This window comes from Carlito syrichta, unplaced genomic scaffold (genome assembly GCF_000164805.1).
Source record: "Carlito syrichta isolate Samal-C Ts95f unplaced genomic scaffold, Tarsius_syrichta-2.0.1 Scaffold301853, whole genome shotgun sequence".
Classification (NCBI taxonomy): domain Eukaryota; kingdom Metazoa; phylum Chordata; class Mammalia; order Primates; family Tarsiidae; genus Carlito; species Carlito syrichta.
In genome coordinates, this window is record NW_007245949.1 from 27,285 (window position 1) to 46,173 (window position 18,889).

An 18,889-nucleotide genomic window follows, 5' to 3' on the forward strand; every position below is an offset into this window, starting at 1 on the left:
CACACACACACACACACACACACACACACACACACACACACACACACACACACATTTCTTCCTAACAGACACTCAGGACACCAATAAGGGGGAAAGGAGGAAGGAGAAGGAGGGCTAGGGTTCAGAAACTACCTACAGGGCACAATGTTCACTGAATGAGACCCAATCCCCACCACTACACAAAATGTCGACGTAACGAACATGCATGTGCACTCCTAAATCAAAAATTAAAAATAAATAAATACAATTTTAAAAATAAAATTATTTCTTCTATTTTCACTTATCATGTATTTTATGGTGTCCTTTGGAATATTAATGAATTTTTTTTTTTTTTTTTTGAGTTGGAGTCTCACTCTGTCGCCCAGACTGGAGTGCAGTGGCCGCTCCCGGCCACCGCAACCTTGACCTGCTGGGCTCTGGCGATCCTTCCGCCTCAGCCTTCCAAGTAGCCGGAATTACAGGCGCGTGGTACCACGCCCAGCTAATTTTTTGATTTATTGTAGAGATGAGGTCTCGCTGCCCAGGCGGGTCTCGAACCCCGCGGGCTCAGGCAATCCACTCACCTCAGCCTCCCAACGGCGTGGGATTACAGGCTGAGCCACCGAGCCCGGCTCCCATTGTTCTTTCTATCGGGCACTTCTTTCTGGGAGTGCAGACAACACAATTGCAATAATCACTGCCATTTATTGAACATCAAATAGGTGCCAGGCCCATGCATTATCTCTATTCTCACAACAATGCCGTAAAGATAAACTGAGAGTGAAGAAAGCTGAGTAACTTGCCCAGAGCCCCCTCAACTAGTCGTGGGCATAGCCCATATTGAGCCCAAGTCTGTAAGAGCCCTACCCTGTGTTATTCTTACTACACTGCAAAGGGTTTATGAAAACTCCAGTGAATGAGTCGTAGAAAATCTGCATGTTAGCCCTTCCCATTCCATCATCCATTTGGTCAACAGATAATTATCTCATGACTGCCCTGGTCCAAGCACAGTACTGAGCACTGGTGAGCAATATTTGATGTTCAGTAAATGAAGACAGATGGAGTTGGCCCGGGAGCTCTCCTTTTCATGATGTTTCCCTCTCTCTCTCTCCATCCCCTCTCCCCTACCCCTCTTTCAGTACCTAGTTTTGCCTGGGAACTGTGCTTTGATGCCTCCTTTCTTTCTGTTCTGTGACCACATTAGGATGAGGTCCACATGACTGTACATCACGGAGGCTGACTGTGTGCACCACCTGTAGGCCCTCCTGGGTCCTCTAGTTAATAGCACTTAATGAGAACTTGCAGAGTCCTGGGCATTTGCTGCGTGCTCTGTGTGCATTACCATCTTTAATCCTCTTAGCCACTTTATATGTGTAGCTGTAGTTATTATCCCCAAGTTAAAAAAAAACAAAACAAAACACCCACCCAGCTTAGAGAGAATAGGCAACTTACCTAGATTATGCTGCTAGTAATTGTTGAAGCCAGGGTTTGGGCTTTGGCAGACAAACTCTAGAGCAGACTCTTAGCCACCAGCCATGTGGTGTCACAGGCCCTTGGGAATGGTTCATAACACAGGGCAAAGAAAAACTTTTCACTAGGATTACACATAAACAAAAACACTTCTGAAATCAGCTTTTAACTAGAGGTATCTCTACATCGTAGTAATAAAAGCTGGCATATACTGAGCCCTTGCCTGGTAGTAGGTGGCTAAAGGCACTTTAAGGTAAGCATTGCCCCCTCACAGGTGAGGCAGTTGAGGCTCAGAGAAGTGAAGTGACTTGCTAAAGTCGAATAGCAGGTTCGAATAGCAGTGTCAGAATTAGCTTTCAGATTCACTTCCTACTCCAGAGCCTCTGGCTGCCCCCCAGGATCCTGTTTCTTCTTTCTAGGTTTGACTTGAATCAGATTCTCTGATAGTCACAGGTGGAACAAAACGACTGCTGTAAGAGCAAGCTAGACTCCCCTCTTCCAAAAAGCAGCAGACTAACCTTGCAACCCCATGGGTAGCTACCAGCTTTATAATGAGACAGAGAAATGACATGATCTTTCCATTACAGTGCATCCCCAGATGACATCACAAAGAAAAGGAGTGTCTTTGCTGGTCATTTTAAGTGATGGATACGGGAATGCTGGATGGAACTAAGTTGCTCTGCATAAAAGGAGGGATCAAGAAACCCTAAAGGAAGCTCATAAGAATGGGAAATTTAGAGGCCACATTGAGAAAAGGATCCATAGACAGGGCAACCTGGGAGCAGCATCAAGGAAGGACTTTAGAGGGAGTGCCCATCTCTAACAAATGTTCAGTGTTTCTTGAATTGCTGATAGCATGGATTTTCTTCAAAAGAATGAAAAGAACACTATGTTCTGCTTCACCGTAGATGTGGGGCAAGGTCAGAGGCTGCCCATGGACCCAGCCACATGGAGTTATTAATCTTATCGGTTTTTATTTCTCAGGCAACGTCAGAACCTGTTCTGGACCCTCAGCAAATCCAGGCATTTGATCAGCTTTGCCGTCTCTACCGAGGAAGTTCCAGGGTAATGTTTGTGTGGTTGTTTAAATTTTCATTTCCCTGTTTATAATGACTGTTTTGGAAAGAAAGTGTCCTAGAATCCTCCCTCTAGCCTCCCTTAGCCTGGAAGGGGCCCTGGCTTCCTTGTCATGGCCACGTTGCCCGTGACCCTGCTCCCAGGGAGCACTCAGAACTTGACAAAAGGGACAGAGGAAGTGGAAGGATGTCTGCCCCTTACCTAAATACCATGGACTGTGAGGACACAGAAGGGCTTCTGTGTTCGACCTGCCTCCAGAGAGAGCAAGCCAGAAACCTAATCTCTCAACCAGGAGGCTTTTATTTATGTTGATGACTTCCAAATCCATCCTGTGCGCCAAATCTTCTGTGCATCTGCATTGGTTGAATTAATTTTGGCTATGAAAGACGAATGCAAAGTAATAGTGGCTGAAACAAGACAGAGGTGGAAATGCAGGCGGCCCTCCGGATTTCTTCTATCTGTGGCTCTGCCGTCCTTAACAAATGGCTTACACATGGTTGCTTATGTTCAAACCATTGTGTTGTAGTCCAGCAGCAAGATGGAGAAAAGGGAAGGAGAGGATGAGTCCTCTTTCGAGACAGTCCCTAGAAGTTGTGCACGCCATTTCCACTTACCTCCATTGTCTAGAACTCAGACCCGTGACTACACCTAACTGCAACGAAGCCTGAGAAAATTGGTCTTGACTCCAAAATGCCATGGGCTAAGATTCTTGGTGCCCTCTAACTGTAGATTGAGGGCTACTAGCAGTCACTGCCACAGCATCAGTCAGGGTGTCCCCAGGCACTTTAGACACCCCAGTACTTCAGGCACCTTTAAGTACTCATTAGCTTTCTTTACCTTTTCTTCCATGCCTAGTGCCTGCCTCAGGAACGGCACCTTAAATCTCTCATCCAGTCACCCGGGGAGAACCTGGCAGCACCCTGGGCCCATCCCTCATCCTTCACCCACTCACTGGGGAGGTTCCATAGGCATCTTCTCTCCTTCTGCTCTTTTCCTCCAAACTGCCACTGTCCTGGGTCAGGCCTCCTTGTCATCGCAGAGGCCACCGCAAGTCTTTTGATTCATTTGAATCCTTTCTCTCCTGCTGCCTGGGTATGCTTTCCAAACCCAAATGTCACATTACCTCTTGCTGTAAACACATCCTGAAACTCTACCACCTAAAGGATGGAGTCCAGACTTGACCACCTCCTCCATTCCCCAAATCACACCTGAATTCCAGCCGGGTCGTTTGTTCCTGAACTTATCTTGAGCTTATGCAAACAGCTGTGTGCTCTACTGCTATGCCTGGGCTCCCTGCTCCCACTCCTGCTCTCAGGCAGAACCTGCTATGTTGCTTGGCAGCCAAGAGGAAAGAGGGTACCCACTCTTTGAGAGTTGGCCTGGACAGAGGTTGTTATTCTGGGACACTTTTGCTGAGGTCCCTGAATGTGGTCCAGCAGCTCTATTGAATTGGCATCACCTCCATCCCTTCCCAACCTCAGCCATGCTCTGCCTCAGTGTCAGGTTCTGGGACCTTCCAAGGAGATTCTTCTGCTTCAAACTGATGAGTGCCTTATACAGCACTCATTGATTTCCAAATCATGAAGTTGCAAAAGTAAAACACAAAAATCTCTCTTCTTGGGAAATATAAAGTATTTTTTGTGGCTGATCTTTCTACTTCACAGTGTCAGAATGTGAAGGCATTGAGTTTAGCATCTGTTGACTGTTCTATTCAAGACATTGTACATAACAGTCCTTTAAGCAAACTTCACAGGCTGATGGGCAGCTGACGGGGTCACTGAAGAAAGGAAGTGGCATTAGGTGGGACTTGGGCAGAGCAAGGGACATATGTCAGTCCCTGGCCAGATTACCTGATTGAGCCTACTTGAGCTCACTTAGCTACTTAGCTCACTTAACCTACTTGAGGCTCCTTGAGCTGCCTTTGAGCAGCTAAGGAACATGCAGTCAGAGCTTGAGTCAAGAATTACTGAATTGTGAATCAAGCAATAGACATGTCTCTGGGCCAGGACCTGGGAATGGTTTGTTTTTGGTAAATTGGCACTTAGAACTTAGGGGCCTTCAGATGTCTCCCCTGTTACTACAGCCAGTGGTTGTGAGTTTTCAACAGATGTGAAGATGTGACAGAGGGACACATGTGGGCCTTGTGCCATTACTGCCTGTGTGAGGGGAAAAACCCTTGCCAGAGGCCAGAGAGCAGCTCAAAGACAGGGTGCCTGGCAGATGACCCCACACTGTCACTCACTGCTGGTCACTGAACTCCTCAGGGCTCCAGGTGCTTTACTCTAGAAGGTTGCTGTGAAGGGTTAGAAATCATACACATGCAAAGCACCATGGCAAAGTGCCTGGCACTGAAGAGATACTCAGTGTAGTTCCCCGAGGCTATCAGAAGTCCCCTCGGACTTCTGACGTGGAGTTGAACACAGGGTTGCCCGGAGTGTGATGGCTCATTTGCAGGCTGCCATGAACACTTCCTCCTACCATCCTCTCCTTGGCAGACCTTCCAGAATTGAGCCACTAACAAAATGAGACTGCTGGTATCATTGGTGGGAATAGGGAAATGGGAACGGGGGGACTTATTTGGAGGAGAAGGTGGAGTCTGTGAGTTCCTCTCTGGAGCCCCTGAGTTTGGACTGGCATCTGGGTATCCATTTGGAACGATCCAGCTTACAAGAGAGAGAGGTAAGAACCAGTGGCCATAATTCAGGGTCATTTACCCTGAGAAGAATGCATAAAGAGGAAGAGTGTGGGATAAAATGAGCTGAGAATGGAGAACCTCAGCCCAGGGAGTATCCACAGGGAGTGTCCCAGGGAGTGTCCGCAGAAAGACAGACAAGGTCATGCACAGCAGCTGGAGAAGGAGAGCTCAGGGGGCCAGGCAGTCCCAGGATCGGACAGCTCTCCAATGCAGGGATGGCACAGTGTCCTTGGGAGCAAACCAGTCCGGCCTCATTACTGAATGAGAAAAAGGGGGCCCTGAGAAATGAAGTGAACTTGCCCAAAGTCACACTACTAGTTTGTGAAAATCAGACTTAGGGTCAAACCCAGTTTCTTTTTGTTTTGTTTTTTTTAATCTTCCCAAAACATAGGACTATTTCTCATGTATCTAAGGCAGGGGAGTTCAGGACCCTCTCCACCGCTGTTCCACACCCCCTCCCATGCCCATACACACAGATTCTGCTCCCCACAGGCCCAGGCTGATGTGGGTTCCCTCCTTTGCAGCTGGCTCTCCTCACAGAACTTTCCCAGAACCGCAGCGGCGAGAGCTACAGGCCATTCAGTGGCTCCCAGAGTGGCCCAGCTTTCAGCAGCATCTTCCAGAATGAGAACTTCCAGCTGCAGCTCATCCCCCCGCCTGTGACTGAGGACTGATGCCTCCCGGAGGCCTGGCCCTGGAGACCCAGAGACCAGCCCAAGGCAGCTGGGGAGGGGCCCTCCTCTCTGACGGGCTTGGGCTCCATGGCCCCCCACACCTCTGAGCAGAGGTGCCAAGTTGAACTTGTGTGCCCACCACTCCCAATGTAGAATCCCTGTCACTTGCACAGCGTTGGGTGTCAGTTCGCAAGACTGGTTCATTTTGTTTTGCTTCTTAAGCAAAGGAATGTTGCATACTTCCGTCCAGCTTTTTAGAGAAAACATTTTGCCTATTGGGACTTTTTTCCTGTTTTCCCTGAAGCCGAGAAAATGGCTGGAGCTCACATAGGTGGTGTTCCAGAGTCTTTCCTACTCTTCGCTTCCAGCTGATAAGGAACTTCCAGCGTGGAGGAACTTTAGCTTCTGCAGAGAACAGTGTTGGCCAGGCCTGCAGTAGAAATGAAGCATGCATTGGAGAGAACAAAGAACCTGCGGAGGCTGGGGGTACCTCCCTTTTTATGTGTTTATGTTAAAACCCATCTGTGTGTAAGACTTGCCCTTGCTAGCAATAAATGCCGCTGTGTTTAAGTTCTGTAAAAAAACTGGCGTGGCTGTCTCACTCTTGGCCTATCAAGTCATGGAGGACATTTAGAGCCCTGTTGCCACAATTAAGTTTTATTAGCTCTTAGTCAGGGACCCTGCTTGTGGCATTCCTACTTTTCTTCAAATAAGCAGTTCCATCACAGGCCCTATTCAAAGTAGCCCAACTGCCCAAGTATTCCTGTGACAGGGGCTAGACTGCCAAAGGGAGTAGCACATGTACAGATTTTGGCCATAGGACTCTGCATCATTGAACCAACAGCCACAGGAGCCACCACGCCCAGAGACCTGGGTTTCCACCTCCCTCCCATACTCAGATGCTCCATTTTGTCAGTTCACTCTGCAACGATCAGGCTCTCTCTCACCAAATAGATGAATATATTAGATATATATTTTTTAACTTTTCATAGAAAATAGATCCTGGTTCTGCCATGTATTAGCTGTGATCCTGAGCAAGTCATTTAAGCTTTCTAAGCCTCAGTTTCCTTATAAATAGACTGTTATGAAAATAAAATGAGGTAATACATGGAAACATTTAACATCGTGCAGGTACGTGGCAAATATCACAGAAATGTTAGTTTCGCTTTTATTATATATATCTCCCCAAGACCTAGGCTTCACAGGGTACTGTTCCTGACAAAAGTGTGAGGATATCAAATTGAAGGAAGTGGCTGGACATTAAATGATCTCCAGTTGGCTGCCCATTGCAGCTATGTGAGGTCATCTCAGCCCCAGTTCACAGATGAGGAAGCTGAAGCTTAGCAGTGATAAGTAATGTAACCATGGCAATACACTGAGGAGGTGGCAGAGCAGGGATTTGAACTCAGAATTGTGATTCCAGAGCCAGTGATGCTTCCTCCCCTTATAGATCAGGTTTCTCATTGAGTCAAAAATTAAGGCCAAAAGAACTTGCCAAAGCAAAACTCAGTGATTGCCCTTCTTCTTTTATAGTGTAAGGCAGAAGGAATATGCAATATAAGAAGATGTAAATTGTGACGTCAAAAACATAAAATGTGTGGGAAGGGTAGAGTAAAAGTATAATTATGTTACACAAACAAAATGAAGTGATCAGCTTAAAATAGCCTATTATAACTAAGATGTTTCATATCAGCCTCATGGTAACCACAAAGCAAAAACCTATAATAGATACACAAAAGATAAAAAGTAGGGAATCAAAGCATACCCCTAGAGAAAAATTGTCTAATCACAAAGGAAGACAGCTGAGAGAGGAAGAAAGGAGCAAAGCATCTACAAGACAACCAGAATCAGTTAACATAATGGCAGTAGTAAGTCCTTACTTATCAATAATTACCTTGAATGCAAGTAGATTAGATTCTCCAATCAAAAGACAGAGTGACTGACTGGGTTAAAAAAAAAAAAAAGTTCCTACTCTATTCTGCCTACAAGAAACTCACTTCATCTTTAAGGACACATAGATTGAAATGAAAAGATGGAAAAAGATGTACTATACAAAGGAAACCAAAAAAGAGCAGGAGTGTTTCTACATATGTCAGATAAATAGACTTTAAGTCAAACTATTAAGAGACAAAGTTATTATATAATAATAAAGAAAGAGATTGATCCATCAAAAAGATTTAACAGTTGTAAGTACATATGCACCCTACATCGGAGCACCTAAATCTATAAAGCAAATATTAATAGATCTGAAGAGAGAGACAGAGACAGACCACAATACAATAATAGTAGGGGACTTCGATACCCCACTTCCAACAACAGATCATTTAGACAGAATCAGTTTCGAAATGTTGGAGATGAACTATACTTTAGACCAAACAGACAAGCATGCACAGACCATTCTATTTAACAGCATCAGAATACATACTTTTCTCAAGTGCACATGGAACATTGTTCAGGATAGATCACATTTAGGCCACAAAACAAATCTTAACAAATTTAAGAAGGTTGAAATCTTATCAGATATCTTTTCTGACCGCAATGGTATGAAACTAGAAATCAATAATAGGAAAAATTTCAGGAAATTCACATATCTGTGCAAATTAAACAACCAATGAATCAAATAAGAAATTTAAAGTAAAATGTACAAATACCTTGAGACATGACAATGAAAGCAACGTACTAAAACATATGGGATACAGCAAAAGCTGTTCTAAGTCCTCTTTTTTATAGCAGTAATAGTTTATAGCAATAATAGCTGACACCAAAAAAGAAGGATAAGTCCCAAATAAGTTAATGTTACACCTGAAGAAACTACAAAAAGACTCAAAATCACAAATGAAAGAGGAAACATTACAAGAGATACTACATAAATAAAAAGGATCATAAGAGCCTGCTATGGATAAGTACACACTAACAAATTAGATAACCTAGAAGAAATGGGTAAAGTCTTAGATACATAAAGCCTACCAAGACTAAACCATGAAGAAATAGAAAACTAGCCAGGCTCGGTGCTCAGCCTGTAATCCCGTGCCTTTGGGAGGCTGAGGTGAGTGGATTGCCTGAGCCCACGGGCTTGAGACCTGCCTGGGCAACTTGGTGAGACCTCATCTCTACAATAAATCAAAAACTCAGCCAGGCGTGGCAGCGCATGCCTGTAATTCCGGCTACTTGGAAGGCTGAGGCGGCAGGATCACCGGAGCCCAGCAGGTTGAGGCTGCGGTGGCCGGGAGCAGCCACTGCACTCCAGTCTGGGTGACAGAGTGAGACTCCAACTCAAAAAAAAAAAAGAAATAGAAAACTTGAACAAACCAATAACAAATAATGAAAGTGAATCAGTAGTAAAAAGTCTCCTGACAAAGAAAAGCCCAGGGCCACATGGCTTCACTGCTCAATTCTACCAAACATTTATAGAAGAATTAATACCAATTCTTCTTAAACTATTCCAGATAAATGAACTGGGAGGAACTCTTCCTAACTAACTTTATGAAGCCAGCATAATCCTGATACCAAAACCAGCAAGGATTCACACAAAAAAGAAAACTACAGGCCAATATCCCTGGTGAACACAGATGTAAAAATCCTCAACAAAGTACTAGCAAGCCAAATCCAACAGTACATCAAAAAAATAATATGCCATGATCAAGTGGGATTGACCAAGAATTCAAGATTCATTTAACATACACAAATCAAGAAACATGATACATGACAACAGTAGCATAACGGGCAAAAAAACTTAGGATCATCTCAATAGATGAGAAAAAGCATTTGATAAAATTCAACATTCCCTCGTGATAAAAAAAAACTCTCAGCAAATTATGTATAGAAGGTAAGTAGCTCAACACAATAAAAGTCATATATGACAAACTTGAAAACTCAAAAGAAGCTTTTAGTGATGTTTCCCAGGCCCCCAAGGTTGCTTTCTGTATTCAGTTAATTTATCATAAAAATATCCAATTAATATATCATGAGTTCAGTGAAAACCTATTCTATATATGTTAACTCAAAATCTTAACTATTGAATTAAGTAAAAAACCTTAATGAATAATCTTTACCTTAAATCCATAAAGGCAATGTTACAAATCACCTACATAACTCCTAGGTATGTGTCAGAACTTATAATGAATTCCTAATGAACTTACTACTGAACTTGTGCTTCTAAAAAACCTTATGTCTAAACACTAAACTACATTATTTTAAATCAAATAAGAAGTGAATATACTTATATCATTTTTTTACTCAAGCAATGTCTAGTAACTTATAACCAAGTGAAAGAAAGCATTTTAAACGTGCTTCAGAGTTTAACCATTGCATATGTTAGAAAGGGCCAAACGGCATGGTGGGAAATGGAAAAATGAACAATGACGTTTCCAGGTTAGTTGTGACTACTTCACAAAAACATGCTATTTTCTTCTTCATGACTGCACAGAATTCTTCGGCGTATCAACAGTAAAGGTGGAAGACAGAGGGGCCTCAGCTTCCTGGGCTCGCCCTGTGGCCCAGGGTCTTAGGCCCACCAGGACCCTGTCAATCAGGTGGGCCTCCAAGGCTGGCTCCCAACACAAACTCACAGCTAACATCATGCTGAATGGAGAAAAGCTAAATGCCTTTCCTCTAAGAACTAGAACAAGACAAGGATCCCTACTGCCACCACTCTTATTCAGCATAGTACTGGAAGTCCTAGCCAGAACAGTCAGCAAGAGAAGGAAATAAAGGGCATAAAATTAGAAAGGAGGAAGTCAAATTGTCCTAGTTTGCAGATGGCATGATGCCATACCATATATAGAAAAATATAAAGACTGTACCCAAGAAACTCTTAGAACTGGTAAATGAATTCAGTAAAGTTGCAGGATACAAAATCAATACACACAAACCAATGGTATTTTTTTCCTCATCAATGGTATTTTTACACACCAGTAACAAACTAGCTGAAAAAGAAATCAAGAAGGCAATTCCAGTTATAGCTACCCTCCAAAAAAGAAATACTCAGGCCAAGTGTGGTGGCTCAAGCCTGTAATCCCAGCACTTTGGAAGGCCGAGGCAAGAGGATTACCTGAGTCCAGGGGTTTGAGACTAGCCTGGGCAACCTGGTGAGACCTCGTCTCTACAATGAATCAAAAAATCAGCCAGGTGTGATAGTATGCACCTATAGTTCCAGCTACTTCGAAGGCTGAGGCGGAAGGGTCACGTGAGTCCAGCAGGTTGAGGCTGCGGTGGCCATGAGCATGCCACTGCACTCCAGCCTGGGCGACAGAGTGAGACTCCAACTCAAAAAAAAAAGAAAAATACTCATGAATATGTTTAACCAAGGAGGTGAAAGATCTCTACAAGGAAAACTATGAAACATTGATGAAAGAAATTGAAGAGGAAACAAAAAAACAAAGACATTCCATACTTATGTATTGGAAGAATGTTGTCAAAATGGCCTTACTGTCCAAAGCAGTCCACAGATTCTGTGCAATCTCTACCAAAACATCAATGTCATTTTCCACAGAAATAGAAAAAACGATTCTAAAATTCTTATGAACAAACAAACCAAAAAAAGCCCAAATAGCCAAAGCAATCCTGAGGGAAAAGAACAAAGCTGGAGGCATACACTACCAGACTTCAAAATATAATACAAAGTAACCAAAACAGCATGGTCCTGGTTTAAAAACAGACACATAGAATAGAGAACCCAAAGATTAATCCATGTATCTACAGTCCACTGATTTTTGACAAAGGCACCAAAACACTCATTTGGAAAAGGATAATCTATTTAATAAATGGTGCTGGGGAAACTGGTTAGTCATATGTAGAAGAATGAAAGTAGACCACTACCTCTCACACTGTGCAAAAATCAACTCAAAATGGATCCAAGTCCTAAATGTAAGACCCAAACATAGGAGAAACACTTCAGGACATTGGTCTGGGAAAAGATTTTATGAGTAAATCTGTGCTGCACAGACAACAAAAGCAAAAACAAACAAATGGGATTATTTCAAACTAAAAAGCTTCACAGCAAAGAAAACAACAGAGTGAAAAGATAACCTACAAATTGGGAGGAAATGTTTTCAAACCATTCAACAGAGGATTAATATCAAGAATATACAGGAAACAAATATCTTAACAACAAAAATCTGATTTTAAAATGAGTACATGATCCGAATAGGCATTTCTCAAAAAGAAGACATACAAGTGGCCAACAAATATATGAAAAGAATGCTCAATGCCACTAATCATCAGGGATGATCTTTATGCAAATCAAAACCACAATGAAACGTCACCCCAGTAAGGATAACCGTTATTGAAAAGACAAACATGATCAAGGATGCAAGGAAAAGGGAGCTCATATACTGTTGAAGGAATATAAGCTAGCACAGGCACTGTGGAGAGTAGTATGGAATTCCTCAAAAAAACTACTACTAGGACTACCATATGATCCACAGTCCACTACTGGACGGGTATCCAAAGGAAAGGAAATCAGTACATTGAAGAGACAGCTGCACTTCCATGTTTATGGCAGCACTATTCACAATAGCCAAGATAGGAAATCAACCGAAATATCCAACAACAAATGAGTGGATAAAGAAAATCTGTATATGGCCAGGCGGTGGCTCAGCCTGTAACTCTGGCACTTTGGGAAGACGAGGCAAGAGGATTGCTTGAGCTCGTGGGTTCAAGACCAGCCTGGGCAACTTGGCAAGACCTTGTCTCTACAATAAATCAAAAAATGAGCCAGGTGCAGTAGCATGCACCTGTAGCTCCAGCTGCTTGGAAGGCTGTGGTGGAAGGATGGCCTACACCCAGCAAGTTGAGGCTGCAGTGGCCATGAGTGTGCCACTGCACTCCAACCTGGGGACAGAGCGAGACTCCAACTCAAAAAAAAAAAAATCTGTATATATACACAGCGTACTATTATTCAGCCGTAAAAAAGAATGAAATCCTATCACTTGTGCCAACACAGATCGAACTAGAGAACATCATGTTAAGTGAAATAAACCAGGAACAGAATGTTTAGCACCACATAATCTCACTCATATATGGAAGCTAAAAAAGGTTGATCGCATAGAAGTAAAAAGTAGAGCACGGGATACTAGAGGTGGGAGGAGGGTCAACGGGGAGAGATTTTATAAAGGATGCAAAGTAACAGCTAGATAGTTGGAATAAGTTCTAGTGTTCTATACCACTATAGAATGAGTGCAGTTAATAACCATATATACTTTCAAATGGGGTTAGGGAGTGTAATGAAGGTTCCCAACTCAAGGAAATGATGTTTGAGGTGATGGATATGCCAGTTACCCTGATCTGATCCCTATACATTGTCTATATTATATACACCCCATAAATATGTGCAGTTATTCTATATCAATGTGAAAAAATTGTAAAACAAAAGACATTGAGTTGGGTGCTTGCTCTCTTGTTCTCGTGTGCACTTGCTCTCTTCCTCTGTGTCCCTTTCTTTCCTCTCCCACCACACACTTGGGAGGAGGCCAGTTGCCATGTTGTGAACAGCCCTTCATAGAGGCCCATCAGGGAAGAAACAAGCCTTTTGCCATCAGCCACATGAGTAAACTTGGAAGCAAATCCTCCAACCCAATCAGACATTCAGATGACTGCTACCCCAGTCAGCAACTTGACTGCAATTCCACGAGAGAGTTTCTGAGCCAGAATCACTCAGCTAAGATGTTCCCAAATTCCTGAATGTTAAAAACTGTATGAGATTACAAATGTTTACTTTTATTTTAAGCAACTGTGTTTGGGAGAACTTTGTTATGTAGCAACAGATAACTAATACAGTTTGTTTCCTAGGGAAAAAAATAAAGCTCCAGGCATCACACTATTTGATTTAAAAATTGACTACAAAGCTGTAATAAAACAATTTGGTACTGGTATAAAAACAGACATGGACCAATGGAACAGAATAAATAGAACCCAGAAAAATATCAACGCATTTACACTCAATTGATTTTCAACAAAAATGCCAAGAACACACAATGGGAAATGGCGTCTCTTCAACAAATACTGCTGGGAAAACAATATTCACACACAGAAGAATAAAATTAGACCCTCATCTCACACAAATCAAGTAGACTTAAGACCTGAAACTAAAACTGGGAGAAAACATAGAGGAAAAGCCCCAAGACATTGGTCTCGGCAAAGATTTTTTTTTTTTTTTTTTGAGTTGGAGTCTCACTCCGTCATCCAGACTGGAGTGCAGTGGCACACTCACAGCCACCCCAGCCTCGAACTGCTGGGCTCTGGCAATCCTTCCACCTCAGCCTTCCAAGTAGCCGGAACTACAGGCACGCGCTACCACACCCGGCTCATTTTTTATTTATTGTAGAGATGAGGTCTCACCAAGTTGCCTGAGCTGGTCTCAAACTCGCAGGCTCAGGCAATCCGTTCGACTTGGCCTCCCAAAGTACTGGGATTTGAGCCCGGCCCAAAGATTTTTTAATATGACCCTAAAGGCATAGGCAACAAAAGTAAAAACAAACAAAAAGGATTGCATCAGAATAAAAATCTGTGCAGCAAAGAGCACAATCAGCAAAGTGAAGAGATCACAGAATGGGAGAAAATATTTGCAAACCATACATCTGATAAAGGGCTAATATCCAAAATATTGAAGAAACTCAATAGCAAGAAAACAACCCAATTTTTTTCAATGGGCAAAGGACCCAACTCTAAAATTCTTAGAAGACATAGACATGGCCAACAGGTGTGTCAGGGAAATGCAAATCAATACCACAATGAGAGAGCACCTTTTACCTGTTAGAATGACTGTTATCAAGAAAGATGAAATAAGCCGGGTATAGTAGCACGCACCTGTAGTTCCAGCTACTTAGAAGGCTGAGGCGGAAGGATCACCTGAGGCCTGAAGGTTGAGGCTGCAAGTGGCCATAAGCGTGCCACTACCCTCCAGCCTGGGCGACAGAGTGAGACTCCAACTCCAAAAAAAATAAAAAAAGATGAGAGAATTGTTGGTGAGGATGTGAGAAAAGGGAACCCTTGTATACTCTTGATGGGAATGTAAATTAGTATGACCGGTATGGAAAACAATATGGGGATTCCTCCAAAACATTAAAAAATAGGACCACCATATGATCCAGCCCACGCCTGGGAATATATTCCCAATCCACTATTGGGAATCTATCCAAAGGAAATGAAATCAGTATGTCAAAGGGCCAGGTATGTGGCTACGCCTGTAATTCCAGCACTCTGGGTGGCTGAGGTGGGGGAACCCAGGAGTTTGAGACCAGACTGGACAACGTAACAAGACCTCGTCTCTACAAAACATTTTTTGAAATTAGCCGAGCGTGGTGGCACACACCTGTAGTCCCAACTACTCGGGTGGCTGAGCTGAGAAGATCGCTTGAGCCCAGGAGTTGGAGGGTGCAGTGAGCCATGATTGTGCCACTGCGCTCCGACCTGGGTGACAGAGTGAGACTCTAAGCCCACAAAATATGTATGTATCCTAGTGTACACCAATAAATAGGTACAATGTTTAGTTGCAAATCAAAAAAACAAAAGAATTGTGGAGTGAGGGCCAGTTGCAAGCCCAAACTTCACCTGCATGCAGCCTACTTATGTAATTAATCCTCACTTGTACCCCACATCTCTATAATAAAAAAGATAAGAGAGGACATAAAAGAAAAAAAAAAGAATCAAGGCAGTTGACTGAATATTAGGACCTCTGTTCAAATCAGGACTAGTAAACACCAACAAATTATTCTTCTCCAGCCCTTTTCTATTTTACAGTCCCTTGGCTTCATCAGGTCACAGCACAGTTGCGTAAATTGCAGCATCTTGACCTTCAGGTCATGCCTTCCTAAGGACATACTCTGGGATGGATTTGAAGAGCCTTCTTGTCTCATCTTGACAGCTGGGCAGTGCTGGCAGTTCCTGCCATCTGGACGCCTGGCCTGGTCCCTTCTCGTGGCACTCAGTGCCTGCTCTACTCTGGAGTGACGTCAGGTCCCACTTCAAAGCAGTTCCTTGGGGACGAAGACTCTTATCTGGGAATCTCTTTAGAATCGGCAACAGCACCTGCTCCTGCTGGTGGGGCCTTAGGAGCTTGCGGGGAGGGTGTGGGGAGCTCTCAGGGTCCCACAGCAGGCCGGGAACCAGGCTCATAGCATGGAGACAGCAGCTCTGACCGCCTTGCCTCAGCCCCAGTGCTGAGCTCCAGCCATGTTTCTAGGTCACGGGCCCGCCCCTTAGCTGTGACCAGCGATGAGGAGGCTCTGAGGGGGTCGTTTCCGAGACCCTACAGCTGCCATTTGGGGAAGGCACGTACCGGTCAGAACATTCTCCTTCTCCCATCCTGCCCACGAGGGCGAGGAGGAGGTGATCCTCCAATCAGGACCCTGGTGGGAGAGGGGAGGGCGTTTGGGTGGGCCAAGAAGCAGCAGTGTTCGTCACAGCTTGGTCTCTCCTTTGTACTTGGTAAACAGCGAATATTTGAATCCCCCCTGCCCACCTTCCCAGGCTCCTTATTCCCCCACAAGACCCCATTATACTCAGTCATTCCCCAGGATAGACACTGTAGACACAAACGTGATTAACACACAACCACAAGCCCGCAGACACTTCATGTAGAGAAGGACGCACCCTGAGCAGAAAACTCTTCCTTCCTAGTTCCATCAACACTTGTTTTTATTGATTTATTTTTATTTATTTATTTATTATCTATTTATTTTGAGTCAGTGCCTCACTCTGCTGCCTAGGCTGGAGTACAGTGGCACACTCACGGCTACCCCAGCATCAACCTCGATCCTTCCGCCTCAGCCTTCCAAGTGGCCAGAACTACAGGCGTGCACTACCACGCCCCGCTCATTTTATTTATTTATTTATTTATTTATTTATTTATTTATTTATTTATTTATTTATTTTAGAGACGAGGTCTCCCCAAGTTGCTTTTTTTTTTGAGTCGGAGTCTCACTGTGTCACCCAGGCTGAAGTGCAGTGGCATGCTCACGGCCACTGCAGCCTCGACCTGCTGGGCTCAGGCAATCTTTCCACCTCAGCCTTCCAAGTAGCCGGAACTACAGGCACACGCTACCACACCCGGCTAGTTTTCAATTTTTTATTGTAGAGACAAGATCTCACCAAGTTGCCCAGGCTGGCCTCGAACCCACAGGCTCAGGCAGTCCACCCGCCTCAGCCTCCCAGAGTGCTAGGATCACAGGCTGAGCCACCGAGCCCAGCCTATAGCTTAATTCTTATAAAAAGATGGCTGAGGTCCCTTGGCTGCTGCCAGCCTGTGCACTTGTTTATGTGGGGATGTGCTGTCTGCTCTTCTCTCTGTGCTACTTGGCTCGTTTCTGTTTCTGGGTAAGGGTCTTTGTGCTGGTCCACTGTTGGCAGATATTATTGGTCATAGCCTCTGCTTTTCCTTCTGCCTCTTTACATTTTTATTATCTTGTTTTTTTATGTATTAAAATTCCAGTGGGATCCTCTTCCCTAGGAGCATGGCTTGCCACAACTGGTATGCACTTGCTCAGGTTTTCCTGTTGCTGGGGTTAGAATAGTCAGGTGTTAAAACTTAATGGCCAATGTGACTGTTTTAAGTGGTGGGTGGGGATAACACCTCCCTCACGAATAGCATGAAGGCCCTTAAAAAGAAGCAGCCTTCCGTTGGCTTGGCCTTCAACCTTCTGCCAAGTGTTCCTCACCTCTGTGGATACAACATTAAGGCGCCATCTTGGAAGCAGACAGAGGCCCTCACCAAACAACCAAACCTGCTGGCACCTTGACCTTGGACTTCTCAGCCTCCAGAACTGTGAGAAATTAAATTTCTGTTGTTTATACATTACCCGATCTCAGGTATTTTGTTATAGCGGCACAAAACTGGACAAAAGACACATGTTCTTATGAGCATCTGCTCATGTTGAACTAGTTTGCCTTTCACTGAAAGGCATGGTGTGGGGTACACATCCGAGTTTCCTTTTTTCCCTACTTTGGTTTAATTATCCTAATTATTAATCAAGAACTGAGCCAGTGAGGGTGCAGGCCGGTGGGGAAGGGGCCTTGGAAAGCCTCCTGGAAGGAGGGGTGCCAGGCTGTGGGTTTCCTTCAAGCTCCAGGGCTGTCCCCCCTTCTGGCTCACGTGGCTGTGTCCAAGGGCATTGAGCAGGGATGGTGGTGACGTGGTATCTGGGGAGAGCAGCCGGCCCAGGCTTCCGTCCCATCTAGGAGGTCGTGGGTGTGCGTCCAGGCCCGGTTTAACCAGATGATTTCCATGTAGCGTCTGGGGTGAGGGTTCCGAAGTGCCACCAGGGTTGAGAATCACTGCTCTTGTCACTCCTGCTGGGGCCCCATACCCCACCGCCCACCTGAGGGTGAATGAGGGCAAAACCTGGCATGGCCTGGTCACTCTTTGTATAAGGTACAATGGGGGACAATGGCAGCCGTCAGCCCTCAAGCACCACTCCGGGCCTGGCCTTCATTTCTGTTCTTCCTCAGTAGCCGGGGTGGGGAGAGTTGCTGTTACCTCTGCTTTACTCAAAGGGTAATCATAAAGTTAGGGTCAGAGACCTGCCAGCTAACAAGCTGTATTTGGAGCTTTGGCTGACCCCAGACTCACCTGGTAATGAACAGGAAAAGCAAATCCGCTTTCCCTAGGCTGAGGCCTGAAGAGCCCACCAGAGCCTGCCCCAGGGCCCTGTGAGGGGAGCAGCGGTCACCTGTAATGCCTTGGGGAAAGTCAGAGGCCCCAGGAACAGCCTGCAGGTGGGGAAGGCACTGATTCTGCCAGCTGAGGACACTTTGCAGGGCTGGTTCTGGCCAGGCCACCTTGATCTCTGGAGGCTTTTCTCAGGTCCCTGTGTGTCTCGCATGTGTTTTTCTCATGCAGCTGCTTTCCCAGCCCTGAAAGAGTATGGCATCCTGAAGAATGCTGATCTCTGTGCTGTGCAAGGCGTGGTCACAGCCCCAGAGTGAGGGTGGGGGAATCCTGGAGCAAATGACCAGTCTGTCTCCTACGCTGTTTCAAAACAAACAAACAAAAGTGTGT

At 44.6% G+C, this 18,889-nt stretch overlaps 1 protein-coding gene across 1 annotated transcript in view; it reads left to right on the forward strand.

Moving 5' to 3' along the window:
• The window catches only part of LOC103257737 (vacuolar protein sorting-associated protein 8 homolog), a 26,319-nt gene extending 19,840 nt beyond the window's left edge, over positions 1-6,479 (forward strand). Inside the window, exons 2-3 of the mRNA XM_008055435.1 lie at positions 2,434-2,514; positions 5,746-6,479. Coding sequence (XP_008053626.1) covers positions 2,434-2,514; positions 5,746-5,895 — 231 coding nt within the window. The 3' untranslated portion in view covers positions 5,896-6,479. The remainder of the gene's footprint in view (positions 1-2,433; positions 2,515-5,745) is intronic.
• Positions 6,480-18,889: the final 12,410 nt, after the last annotated feature.